Source organism: Anthonomus grandis, chromosome 14 (genome assembly GCF_022605725.1).
Source record: "Anthonomus grandis grandis chromosome 14, icAntGran1.3, whole genome shotgun sequence".
NCBI lineage: Eukaryota > Metazoa > Arthropoda > Insecta > Coleoptera > Curculionidae > Anthonomus > Anthonomus grandis.
Genome location: NC_065559.1, coordinates 14,197,617 through 14,211,866, shown reverse-complemented (window position 1 = coordinate 14,211,866; position 14,250 = coordinate 14,197,617). Strand labels below are relative to the sequence as shown.

General features: G+C 31.5%; 1 protein-coding gene across 8 annotated transcripts in view; it reads right to left on the bottom strand.

The window, feature by feature from the left end:
• Window positions 1–2,406: 2,406 nt before the first annotated feature.
• The window catches only part of LOC126744646 (uncharacterized), a 228,790-nt gene continuing 216,946 nt past the window's right edge, over window positions 2,407–14,250 (bottom strand). For 3 of the 8 annotated variants that reach the window (XM_050452145.1, XM_050452146.1, XM_050452148.1), the window contains 2 exons: window positions 9,179–9,550; window positions 2,411–3,132 (listed from right to left, as the gene is read on the bottom strand). In XM_050452145.1, coding sequence (XP_050308102.1) covers window positions 2,894–3,132; window positions 9,179–9,550 — 611 coding nt within the window. In that variant the 3' untranslated portion in view covers window positions 2,411–2,893. Of the gene's footprint in view, window positions 3,133–9,178; window positions 9,551–14,250 lie in introns of all 8 variants that reach the window. The other 5 variants (XM_050452152.1, XM_050452150.1, XM_050452151.1 and 2 more) reach the window with 3 other exon arrangements.

The window sequence follows — 14,250 nt, the reverse complement described above, 5'->3', positions numbered from 1 at the left end:
AAGAAGATCGGCTTGAATCACCTTTTTATCATGATGTGGCACAAAAGACAGAAGTTTTTGCCATCCTAGCAATTTAAAAAAACACTAAAATGTGGCCTTTTTCCTTTTTAAACCAAAAATGAAAGAAAATACAGGAATCCCGAATATAAACAAAAAGCCGTTTAACAGATGACACTACGCGTATGGCCCAGGCGCTTTAGCTCCGGTGTTGTCGGTTCAAATTTTTTAGAAGCAGTTTTAGGGATAAGAATGTTAATAATTTTGTTTTTTTTGCTTAAGGATATTATGTTTATTGTTAAAATAGGTTAATTGTAGCACTTATACTTTTATTTTAAATTTTCATATAAAATACAATACAAATAAGTTAAATTAACGTTATAATGGTTGTTAAAATATAGCTAAAAATTTCCTCCGTTGGAAATTTGCGTCGACTTGACAACAGATAATTGGCAAATATGTTTGTAAACAAAACATCCCTCTTGCCCCTGTGCACATGTTGGACTCAAACAAAGTTGTTGTTTACTAATTCTAGCCTTTCAATGTTCTAAGAAAAACATTTTTGATCATCTATGGTGGTGAATTAAAAAAATTCTTAAAATCACGTTATAAAGATTTTGAGGTAACCTGTGTTACCTTAAAATTATACAATATTATATTGTATAATTCAAAAAATTTAGGTTTGAACAAATTTTTTTTTCATTTTGACTGTAAAAAAGGTAAATTTTTTAATCGTGTTAAAATAGTTATAGTCAGATTTCCTCTTACTACGTTTTTACTTTTGCTTCATTCTTTATCTATTTTTTTTATTTTATTTTTTATTTCACTAAATAGAGAAGATTTCCAGTTATTATTTCCAGTTATATTCACGGATTATATTTTTTCCAAATTCCAGCCAAAAGCTGTTCTTTATCTTGTGAAAACTGTTCTTCATTTTGCATTTTCAGTGTATTTTTTTTTTTAAGTCTTATGTATTATATGAAAGCTTTTCAAAATTCTAAAAATAGCGAAAATTAAAAAGGTGTTTTTTCATAAAAGCACTTTTTTTATATTTTCGTAAATATTATTGTTAAACAGCTAGTTGTATACGATACATAAAAACTAAACAAATAAATTGCACCTATCTGAAAAATTTGAATTATTTGGTCGCTTAAAACTACTGGTATTTTTTTATAAAATTAGCATATACTTAAATAGCTTAAAATATTACATTATATTTTATGACATAGGCCTTTTACTTGTAGAAGTACTGTATTAAATAGTTTATTCTACTGCAGAGAGAGTTAAGATGATACAGCTTTTCTTTCGACACAGCATTTGTGCCAATAGAATGGAACAATTATTAAATGACATTAAAAACGGTTCAACAGAAAATACGTTCTGGAATGAATTGCCAAACTTATCGAAACTGGCAATGTGTTTATAAAAACCGTGAGGTTCAACATGCCGTTGTTGCTAATTAAGTAATGCAAATAGCTGTTCTAGATCAACTTCATGTTGAACCATAAATAAGTGTCAGAAAATTAGCGACGAGCACAGGAGTAAGCAAAAGTTCGTTCAGAGGATACTTAAGCAAAATAAATTCCATCCTTACAAAATTCACCTGGTGCAAGAACTAAATGAGGACGATTATAATAGATGAGTGAAATGTTGTAAAGCTCTTAGTGAATTGATCATTGTGAATCGGCGCCTTTCTTACATCATTTGCTTCTTAGCTCAATGTATGTTTTTACTTTATGGAAAAATAAATCGTCATAACTGCTGCTACTGGTCAGATGCCAATCCTGGACAGTTTCACGAAGTTCAAGCCCAGTTCCAGCCCTGAAAAATGAAATATTTGGGCGGAAATCTTTGAGAACTTCATTGTTGGGTTGTTTCTTCTAACTCCTTTCCTCTGCCTCTTCGAAAGGCAATTACTTTATATATAGGTACCTCTTTGAAAAATGAAATTAATCCGTTTAAGATTAAAATAGATAGACTACTCAAAATGCCTGTGTCTCATTTTTTGCTACTTTCAGAATGTTTAAAAGCTTTTATATCCAAATGAAAGCAGCCACTTTTGGAATTGGGGGTGACTGCATAAGAGTGTCTTGCTCAATAAAAATTGTCTCCCTCCAAAATAAAATCGACGTATACAAGGTTTTCACACCGAAAATACCTCTGTTTCATTTGCGCTGGGACACCTTGCATAAATTTGCCTTCTTATAGGCACCAATATAATAATTATAACATTATCAGTTACGGTATCATTGAATCAGATTTTGTTTACGGAAAAACTGTAAACTTAAATTTTCATTTTGTAGCAAAGAGATAAAAAATTAATAACTTGATTTTAAATAAAAAGCATTCTTGGTTATTATTAATTTTTATTAAGAAAATATTATAGCCCATTTTATCATTTTACAACACAATTAATTTATTAAAATGTATTTTTTACAAAATATGCAGGTAGAGTTCGGGTAACATATTAAAAGAACGGTGATTTTAATTCTTAACGATATACTTACACAAGTGTTATTTACAACTAATAAGTAATGTTAAATTTTATAGCACCATAAAGTTAAAAAATATTGATAATGAGGTTAACAAGAATTGCTAATATTATAGATATTAGTTATTTTATCTCCCTTTCACTAGTAATCTGATTGAAGTTATTTGTAACGAAAAGAAAATAAAATATATGTGTCAAAAAAACATTCTGAATCTTTAAAAAAAAATTAACAAATATAAGGCACAAACATTAAGAGATTTTTTTATATGGCCAACCAATATTTGTACATAGCATATATCTTATTATTATTATTATTATTATTATTTACTTTACTAATGGCACTTAATAATTGTGCTGATGTTAAAAGCAAACAATAAAAAAAGGTAATTTTCAAAGTGAAAAATATCACAGGCGTTGGGTGCTTGTAGACTTTTTCGTACGTTTAAACCATCCAGCCGTTTTTTCTGTGTCTCTCGGCATAGAGGCTGATCTATTCACATTGTATCCGTCATCACGGGATTTCTTTGATATGGATTCTACCGATTGGCTTTTTGTGGACATTTTTCTGTCGTCACGATCTCGGATGTATCGAGAGTTTTCTCTTGGAAGTTTATCTTTTTTCTTGTAAAGTGTGGATGTTGATCCTAAAAATAAAATATCTTTAGAGATTCTGTAATACCTAATTCCGATTGGAAATGGAAACATAGTAGATAGAAAGTGAATTAAAATAAGAATATTAATAGGATGTTTTTGTTCCATCGTAAGAAAGAGAAGATTAAAATCGAAATAGAAGTAGATATAAAATTAGCATAGTTCCGTAGAAGATCTCACATTACTACGACCTTTACGCCAATATACTAGTTTAGACGATTTGGATATTTAAAATTAATAAATAAAAACACGAATCGATTCCTATGATTAAAAACACAATATAAAAAGACTCTATATTTAGTGATTAAGTGTGAAATAATAAACTCTAGACATCCGAGCTTGAATATCTGTGACTTTGTTGTGACAACTAAAGCAATTCCAGGAATACAATAATTTACCTAGTAAACTTGTAACTTTCCTGTTTCTATAATTTATACCTTACTTTCTCGTATACAATATCAACGAGTCTTTGGGAGCCTCTTTTCATTTGAATACAAAAGCGTTTTATAGCTAAGAAGGTAGGCTAATATATATTAGTAAAGGAATGTCTACTAGTATATAGATATTTATATCCTTGGGGTAACATTTTATCATGTGTTGTTTAAATACAATCTTAGAGGAAAGAATAGTTATACAACGGATCTTTTTTTAGAGTAATATTACACCTCTTTCAAACGGGTTGTATAAGTTTTGATGCTAGTTATAAATTACGCTTTATTATTGAAGCGTCCTATATTAATTACATTTAACACGGTTTCTTTCATCGAATCGTACCCAATCAAAGTAATTCGTACGAGAACGGGGGAGGGGTAAGCGTGTTGTGACTATTATCGTTGATTGAATATTTGAGAAGATTCGCAACTTTATGGACGAAAATGTACCCTCAAATGTACTCGACAATGGGATGGTGGCAACGTCGCGTAAGTCTAAGTAGTGAACCCGAGAATTTTGCCAAAGGCGTGTGCTGTCACAAAACAGTCACTGTCTGCCTGTTTTGCGTCATCCGCCCTGAAAACTCGGGAGCTTTGAGTTGATATCTATTAATGCTTTCGACAAGTCTACTTGGAAATATTATTTAATTTTTCTGGAAACTCGTCGTCTGAAATATATTTCCAGTAAGACGGCGCTCCTCCTCACTATGTTCTTCCTGTTCGGCAATGGAGTTTCCAAATAAATGGATAGGGCGAAGGGGGCCTATAGAATGGCCTGCTAGATCTCCTGATATAACGCCGTTAGACTTTTTCTATGGGGTCATTTGAAATCTATTATGTTTACTCCCCAACCTGAAAGTTTGGATGAACTTCGTCAACACATCATTGACAGCTGCCATGATATCCCACAACATATTTTTGAAAATGTCCGTCAGGTATTTGAACATCGCCTATATCATTGTTTGGCCAAAAACGGGCAACATTTGGAACACTTATTGAAATAAAAACTGATATTTTCATGTTTTTGTTTTCTATCTGAACAAATTAAGATAAACAAAGATTTTTCTAATTTTCTCGAAAACTAATCGACGATTTAAAAAAATCAAACGTCAAAATAAAAGACTTCGAAAGACCTTTTAAACAAGCTGTTACTCGATACGTTGTGCCCCTTGACAAACCTTTTGACGTATTTCGGCGTTTTTTTTTAACAGTGGTTTTGGATAAATCCGTGGTGGGAAGTTTTCAAATGAACACCCCGTATAATTATTTTTTTCAATAAACAGAGAGGTTCATTTATTATAGAATTTCTACTTAATACGTTGTAATAAATATTGAATACAATTTAACCTATTAACACAAGCTATTTTAATTCAATTTTTCTGTTCGATATTTTAGCCTTTACAGAGTTACAGTTCGAGTACAAAGTGCCGTTCGTTTAATTAGTTTAAAAAAGAGGATTTTCGAAAATCGTAATAATATCAATTAGGTATTATTTTTTAAGTAGCTTATTTCTAATCTAATGTGTGGTCTAGAAATGTGTTCTAATGTAATGTTTCAGGATATTTCGCAAAAATCTTAATAGAGAAAACGAAATGTGAAAATAATTGCAAATATTTTTTGAAAAAGGATAAATCAGAAATAAGCGATAAGAAAGAAATACTTTCAATTCATAAAAATGACTAAATCAAATAATGTATTTTCTCTAATAAGATTATCAGATATTTTTTTAAATTTATGTCAAAACAATAAAATCATTTAATGAATTCATAATTAATTTGTAATATTTATAATACAATTTATAAAATATAATTATATTAAACAAAAATAACTATACTAAACCTATGTCCATGGCAAATTGAGAAATATTTACAGTTATTAATTAAGATTCTGATTTATAATAACCGAAAAGGGGAAACTCAAAATCTTATTAGAAAATCTTAAAGAAAATCTAATTATAAAAAAATTTAATTTATTATTTGAGAATTTACAGCCGTTTTTTGATGACAAAATAATATAGAAATCTTTACAATTGTGGACAATTATCGTATTGTCGTAATAATGTGATTTTAAGGTTTTTGTAGATCCAGGTTTGGTGGATTCTCATGTATCTTAATTCGTTTTTAAGATGCATTGACGAAACTCCTTAATTTGTTATCCCTGATGATGGACATTTTATACGTCCGAAACATGTAGGATTCATATTTTTTAACTAAATTTAGTGGAGGATAACCGAAGTATTTTTAGTTATCCATTGATTAAAGGATAGACTGATATATTTTTTTAAGGAAGCTAAAATCTTATGGTCAAGATAAAATGGATTTTTAAAAGAAAGAGGGACCACCAATGCTATAGAGTAGCTTATCTCAGAGATTGTCAATGGATTTGAGGATCATGAAAAGGTGAGAGTGGTTTTCATGGACCTTGCTAAGGCTTTCGATACAGTGTCTCACCAAAAGCTCCTTGATGTTCTTGAACATTATGGAGTGAGAGGCATTGTATTGGAAGTCGTTGAAAGTTATTTATCCTTAAGAAAGCAATACACTTAAGTAAATAACAACTTAAGTTCTCCAGAAGTAATTAAAATCGGCGTTCCTTAAGGAAATATAATGGGACCTATTTTTTTCATTTTCTACTCGTATATAAGTTCATTACTTGAACTAATTTTAAATTCTTGCAGTATTTGCAGTTTAGAGGGATATAAGTTATGAAATTTAAGTAACTTTCTAACTGAGTCATGCTAGTATATTTGAATATATTATATATAATGTATATTATATATTAATTATTTGATTCGTTTTGAACATTTAATTAATTAATAAAAAATGTCAAATATGTAGTTTTCTTGATAAACAGAGAAGTTTCTAAAATGTGGCTTACATAGTAGCTTAAATAGTATTATTGGAAAGCATTTTTCAAATGCTTTAAGATAATGTATCATTTGACCATGTATCTCTCTATTTAAGATTTTAGGGGTGTATCTCCAATAGCCTGTCCAAAGGAGTCACCCTGTAAACACTTTCAACACTTTGCATTATAATGGTTGGTTTTTCTTATGAGCGCCTAATTTCTTCTCGCCTTTCTTATGACAGCCCTTTTAATTACCTTTTTGACAGTGTATCACACTTGCATTTCCAACAGGTAATTTTGGTAATAGTTCCGTGAGCGACAGAGAGATAGGTATACAGGGTGTCCTATTTGCCATGAAAAAATCCTAATTATGGTTATTAATACGTCAAAACGTTGGAAAACATATAAATGAGATACATCATTTTAAAGGGAATAAAAAATGAGTTCAAAATTAATGATAAAAAATGCAGGTCCGCATTTAAAAGAGATACCTCATTGAAAAGGTAATTAAAAGGGCTATTCAAAACTGCAAATGGTTAATATAGCGCCTTAATAGATATGTATTTATTTAATAAATAATTTTCTAAAATGTTTTCAAAAAACACAAGAAAAAATTTAAAATATTCGCTAAAAGATTTTGCTGAATTTATTGCTAAAATTATTTTGCTAAATTACTTTTACCTACTTATATCTTAAAATTTGACCCACATTTTTTTTTGGATATTAGTTTTTTAGTAAATTAAGTGCAGCAGGCTATTTAATTAAAAACTTGACCCTCATCATGAACACAAAATGGAGAAAACATAATGTTTTTTTAAATTTTACTTGTAAGAAATATCAACATGAGTTGACCTGACCACCCAATAAGTTGACTTGATCACACAAATGACACTACTGTTTGTTGTATGTTTAAAAAAAAATAATAAAAACATAGTTGGCAGCATCATTAATGTCTTAAAAAAATAACCAACACGGCCGCGTAGCCGGAGATTCCAGCGTCATTGAAAACCTTACTCAAAGAAGCCAAAAACCAAGTCCAAGTACGGGTACATTTTAAAAAACAGGATTGCGTATCTTCCCAAATATTCAATCAACGCTATTAGACTATTTTTAGATTATTATTCGTTTTTGAGTCGTCTCTTCTCTTGCTTCAAGACTTGTCTTCAACGCAAGAAAACTAATTTGCTTTTACTTTTTACCGGCGAACTACACACGCTGCCTTTTGTCTTTTTTTGAAGGTGGTAGACAATGGTACAGTGAAAACATCTTGTCGGACTTGCATTGTCTTATTTATGAAAATATTATTGAAAACCAACACACACGGGCCAGTATCTTCACTGAGTCCAACCACCCTGCAACCACCAAAGTAGGCATCATAAGATCCCGCTACAATAGAGCTCGAACCATCTGTAGAAACGACGAGGATCTCAAGACTGAAGTGGATACCATCCACAAAGACCTACAACAGAATGGATATCCAAAGAAGCTAATAAGTAGGACCATCCAAAGGACGCGTCCAAATCAAATCAGAGACGAGGCCATCACGACAATTAGACTTCTACCCATACCTTACATCAGGGGTACATCGGAACAAATCCGACGCATTGCCAGCAAGTACAATATTAGAACTGCCTTTAGATCTAGCACCACTATCAGAAGCGTGGTATCAAAGACCAAACCAGATGGCATGTTGGATACCAAAAATTGCGTCTACCGGATCCCATGTGAGTGCGGTGACTCATACATAGGTGAAACGAAGCGCCCCCTAGAAATCAGAGCAAACGAACATCACAGCTGGACCCAAAGAGGAGAGGTTTCCAAATCCGGAATAGCAGAGCACGCGTGGCATAATGGACACAATATCCACTGGTCAGAAGCCAAGATTCTGCATAAGGAACAGCACTGGCGGAAGAGGAAGTTCATAGAGGCAGCTTTCATTTCACAGAATCAGGGGATCTTCAGCCAGCCAAGCATCGATATACCCAACATCTGGAAGCCTCTACTCTCAGGACAGTGTAGGATTTAGAGAGAGGCGTGTCCTCCCCCCCAACTCTTCTCACGGATGACTTTCCTTTCCACATCGCTGCACACATCTAGTATATAAGCCTATAGAATAGTAGTTTGCTGTTAGTTTACACTTGATAACGGTTGGAGATACTTACCAACCGAAACGTCGTGTTACATTAAATAAACAATGCAAGTCCGACAAGATGTTTTTCGCCTTTAGTCTTGTTATAATTTAATAAAACTAATAATTTAATAAGAGTAATAAACTGTAATAGATTATACAGTTCATTGATACGGTGATTTATTCCACTGAATAAATCTGGTTCTTCGAAGGTTTATAGGTTTTATTTCCCACTCTAACATACACACGACCAATGCGTATAACCTAGATATTATATTTTATATTTATGGACTTGTAACAGTAGCATTTCTCATTGTCTGAATTGATTTGTATATATTTACTAAAAGATGAAAAAATATGAAAAAGAATATTTATAAATAATAATATAATTTCACCAGTAGAGTGGAAAAGAATATCTTAAACCTAAATCCGATTCTAAATAGGAGCTGGTATATCAGCCTGACTATTAAAATAGAGACTTCGATAGGGCAGGGGTACAAATACCGCCTTTTTTCTAGACGAAAGACCTAATTTTGATTTCATTTAAATGCATGAAATCGAAAGAACAAAATATTCATTATAATAATTAAATTAGTTTTTTTTACATTATGATTAAGATTATTATTTACTCACCTCTCAATAAATCTTCTTTGGAGTGAGATATATTTTCCTTACTTCTTGATCTCCTATTTATTGATTGATACCCATTCCGCTTACTCTCCTGTTGTGCAGCTTTTCTCCTTAAAGTCGAATTATCGTTCCTACTAGCAGTCCTGGATGATCTTTGCTCGTACTTTCCCGATTTCGGTGATTTATTATATTGAGTATAATCTATATCCATTCGTTCTCTATGATGTCGAGGTTTCCAAGGTGCTAGTACCGAAAAGGAACGACTGACCGTTTTTACATGAGGTTGAATTAAACTCGATCCGGTCGAGGTGAGATCTTCTCTGGAGGCTGTGCGGGTACTGGTTCGGAGATATTCTGGGCCGGGGATATCTCCAACTATAAGAAAAGATTTAACGTAACTTTAAATTGATATTTTTGTTAGAAATCTCTTTTCTTCAGTAAACAAAGTCCTTCAGTAATAACTATTGAACATTAAAATAATTAATATAATAACAAGTAACATTTTTGAAAATTGGCATCGCAGGTACTGACGAAATTAGTTACATACGTAATTTTTTTTTACTTAAAACTATTTCATTGCTATAAGCTATTACCAAAACTCAAACCCATTGTTACAAGTTTATTTGGTACGCTTAAATTGTGGTGCCAAGCCTCAAGATTTTATATACCATATATACATACATATTTTTTATTATAAACAAATTGCTTATTGCAGTTTTTTCTTGTTAGCTAAAATATGAATTACAGCACTCGATGCACAAAAGAACAGTCAACTAATTTATTTTACAGGTACCGCTAAACACGATAACTTGAGACTACTATTATTTTATTTATTTACTACTATTTATATCGATTAAAGTATCGCAATATTTGAATTTCGCTATACCATGTGCTTAAAAGTAAGGGGAAATGTGAGGTTCTTTCAGAAATTATAGTACAAAAATAAAAAAGGTGACAAATGGAGGAGTATATTTAATATGGGGACAAAAATATCGAAATTTAACACTTTTAGGCAGATTGAAACAGTGTTAAATTGAGACTTTTTTTGTTCCCATATTAAATAACTTTCTCGATTTGTTCCTTTTTCTGTTTGCCTACTATAATTTCTGAAAAACCCACATCTACTAAATACATAGGTGTGGGTTTCCAAAATTAAATCTTAAGAACATTATAGCAGCAGACACAAAAGATAAGAAATTCACAAATATATTACTATATTATAAATAAATTTTAGAAAAACTCACAAATTTATACAATAAAAAATAACAGTTATACATGCTTGTTAAAATATTAAATAAAATATAAAAAATCTTCCAAATACCATTGTATAAAATTAGTTTAATGAGAAAGTTTGTAATATGAAGACCAAAGTTTGCAAAATAGAGTTTATACAGTGTATGGCCCAAGGTTATAGTAAATGTAGAATTCGGTCTTCAAGATTTGAATAAGATCTAAAATTACTCATGCATAATTTTTGACATTGAGGTTGTGAAAAAGTATACAGAAACAAGATGAATTCTGCTCCATATTGAGGTTCACTGAGCCCTTTATTTTGGAATCCAATGTCTAAAAATAGTAGAAATCATATTTTGAAGTATTAATTTTTTAAATAAAACAAAAAGAAAATCTTAGCTGATTTTGCCACATTGGTTCTCTAGGATCCTATGATGTGAAGACCTAGCAGTTTTTAACTTTTAATTCATCAGCATATTCTGTTGTCGACTGCTGCTCTATGTGATCAAAAGTGGCCAGTTCTTTATAATCGTGATCTGAAAAAAGACATATTTAAATGGAATGGCTTATATATCTTGGACTCAAAGAAATATAGATATATTATTTTATTGATTTCAAATATATCATGCAAAATATTTGAACACACGATAGTCGTGTCAGTCAGTAGACACATTAATAAGTTAAGTTTACACGTCTGGTGAGGTCACAAAGACTATTCTAACTTACCTTGTATTAAGCCTGGGAGATTAACCGAAGGTATAGCATCTGGTTTAAGGGAGTGAATTGGGCTGGAATGAATGTGGAGTAAAAGTAAAATAATTTTCACATGTATATAATTATTTATTACTGAGATTTTCATGATTTCAAGGCTTTCGAACCCAAATATTGAACATATTGGGTCTGTTAAAAAACCAGGCAATCTATGTCTTTTGCTCTCCACAGATTTAACACAATAGCTTCTTCTTAAAATACATTTCTCACTTTTGTTGTTTACATACGCACTGGTCATTTTCATAAAAAAAAATTTTGCAATAACCATTTATGCAAATGGAATGTCGCTAATGTCTATATTCGATTCAAGGTTTTTAATGTTTATGTCTCAGTTCCTTTCAACAATATAATTCACTGCATTTTTAGAAATGCAGAAAAAACACACTGAACTAGACAACTGAAAAAATTTTGTGCGAACATTTCGTTTCGATTTATTTTCACATCAATTTTGTTAAGATTTTTCGCAAAATTTGATAAACGAAAGCTAGATTTCGGCAGAAGTAAAAAGAAGCATGTGCAAGCTAAAGAACTATAAAAAATGGTCGCATTTTGTCTTATCTTGTTTAGGTTATTGGCTTCTGCTTCCAATTGATGCTTCGGGTGATTTGGGACAAATCGTCGGGTAAGTACCCTGTTCCCCAAATCGATAATTTCACATTAATTAATTAAGACTCTCACAATGAACAATTAATCACTTTTGCACGTTGTCGCTTCCCCCATGATCCATCTGGCATCATCCGGCCTGGCTACTGGCGTGCATAGGTTCAGCCACCAACGGTAAGGGGTAGAAAAGGTCTAGGAAAGGGATACGAGGAAGAGGAATTGGAAAGGACAAAGTACTATCACGTGTTGACTATGTGAAGGGTGACGCGGAAGTGCGCCGCATTTTACGTGATAAAATTCGATGCTTGACAGTGAAGTACTTTTTCATTCTTAGCGCTATCTAAATTTCGAGCAGTAGAAGCTTTTTAGTATTCCGTAAATCGCCCAAGCTTTCAACGACTGAATACCTGGACTTGAACTCGCCTCCTGGCGGCGACTGGCCTCCTTATATACTCGCTAGGCCAAGATTCCGGAAGATTCGCTAAACTTCCACGTGTCTCCAGACATATCGTGCGGTGTATCGGCTTATGTCACAGCAATGATTGCTGAATAAAGAAGAACGGCTGCTATTCGCGGCATTGCTAACGCCAATATCATTACAATATTTTGGATGAAGAATTATTAGAACTTGTGAAGGGCTTGGTTAAATCGATAATAGAAATTAAAAATTAAATAAAAGATAATCATGCTGCTTTGACCAGAAATTGTGATTAGGAATAAGGCTTTAAAAGAAGAAGTAAACGTCCGAAGAGACTTTATTATTAAAAAATTGAACTAAACGTAATATTCGCGTAAAATGGTACAAATTTATGTTATACAATATTTAGGAAAGAAACGATAACACTTTTTGTATACGGTAAAGTGTATTCACAATTGAGATTATTTAAAATGTCAATCAATAATCTAATAATTGAAACGCAGGTAAAGTTCTCCTAATTGCCTAGTTCGATTATTATTGAAGAACAAAACGTAATAAAAATTTCTGGTAGACATATTTTATTAATACTTATTTGAAATTTAATTTAAATTTTTGTAGTCTAATCTATATACAGTGGTGGAAAAATGTATCGAAACTTTTTATTTAGACAAGTACATTTCTTTCTAATATTTATTCCAGCATATACATACATTTCTAATAATATTTATTTATGTTTTCACATAAAATAATGATTATTCATATTAATAATTTAAAATAATAGCTCATTTTCGTATAACAGTGGAAATAAGTATGAAAGCTTCTAGTATTATTGTTTACATTCATTTTGTCTTCTTTATTAGATTTAAAGATTTATAATCTATTTTATTGATTTATTTTATTGATATATATTGATGATTTATATCTATATAAATCCATATTTCTTTAATATGTAGTATTTACCACCTTTGTACATATTTTGGTGAATCATGCCTTGGCGCTGCGCCGCTAGATGGCTAATATTTATTTTACCCTGTGGTATGACAGTCCACAGGCGTCCATGATGTGGAGCGAGAGCTATTGTGTCTTGAGAAATTAAACAAACGTGTTTTGGAGATTCCCGAGTTTTTTTGAGTCTGAGTATTCTAAATATAATGTAATAAAACTACAAATTATAATAAAAAAACGGTATTATAAACATTATGATAAACACTTTTTAGTATTTTGTAGTCAGCCTGACATCTTCTAGGCATAGACGAGACGTAATTTTTGAAGTTTCTGCACGAATTTTTGAATACACAGATTAAATAAAATTGAAAAGTTGCTGATTTTTTATATTGGAATGCATCCGAATCCGAATGGCGATCTACGATGTCTCAAAGATATTTAATGGGGTTTAAGTCTAGGGATTGAGATGGCAATTTAAGAACAGTTATTTTCTTCTCACGAAACCCATCTTTTACTAACTTGGATGAATGTTTCGGATCATTGTTCCGTTGAAATATCCATCGCAATGGCATGTCTTCTTCTGGAAATGGTAGCATTGTATTTGCCAATATCTTTTTTTATTGTAATCGGTCCATTTTATCTTTTATTTGAATAATTGGGCCTGAATAATCACTTGTTAAATAATAATCATCTTGGGGAAAAACATCCCCAGACCATTATCGTTGATTGAATATTGGGAAGATACGCAATCCTGTGTTTTAAAATGTACTGGTTCAGTTTTATTGTTGTTGTTTGTGGTGCTTAGTTATATCCTTCTAAAAAACAAGTGCAAATACTGCAAGAAGTTAAAATGATTTGAGTAATGAATTTATATAGATAATGAAAAAAGTAGGTCCCATTAAATTCCCTTAAGGAACGCCGATTTTAATTATTTCTGGAGAACTTAAGATCTTATTTACTTTAGTAAATTGCTTTCTTTTTTCTTTTTTTTTTCTCCATAATGTTCAAGAACACAGAGACTACTATCACCTTTTCATGACGTCAAGGCCTTTGGCGATCTCTAAGGTGAGTCACTCTATAGCATCGGTAATCCCTCTTCCTTCTA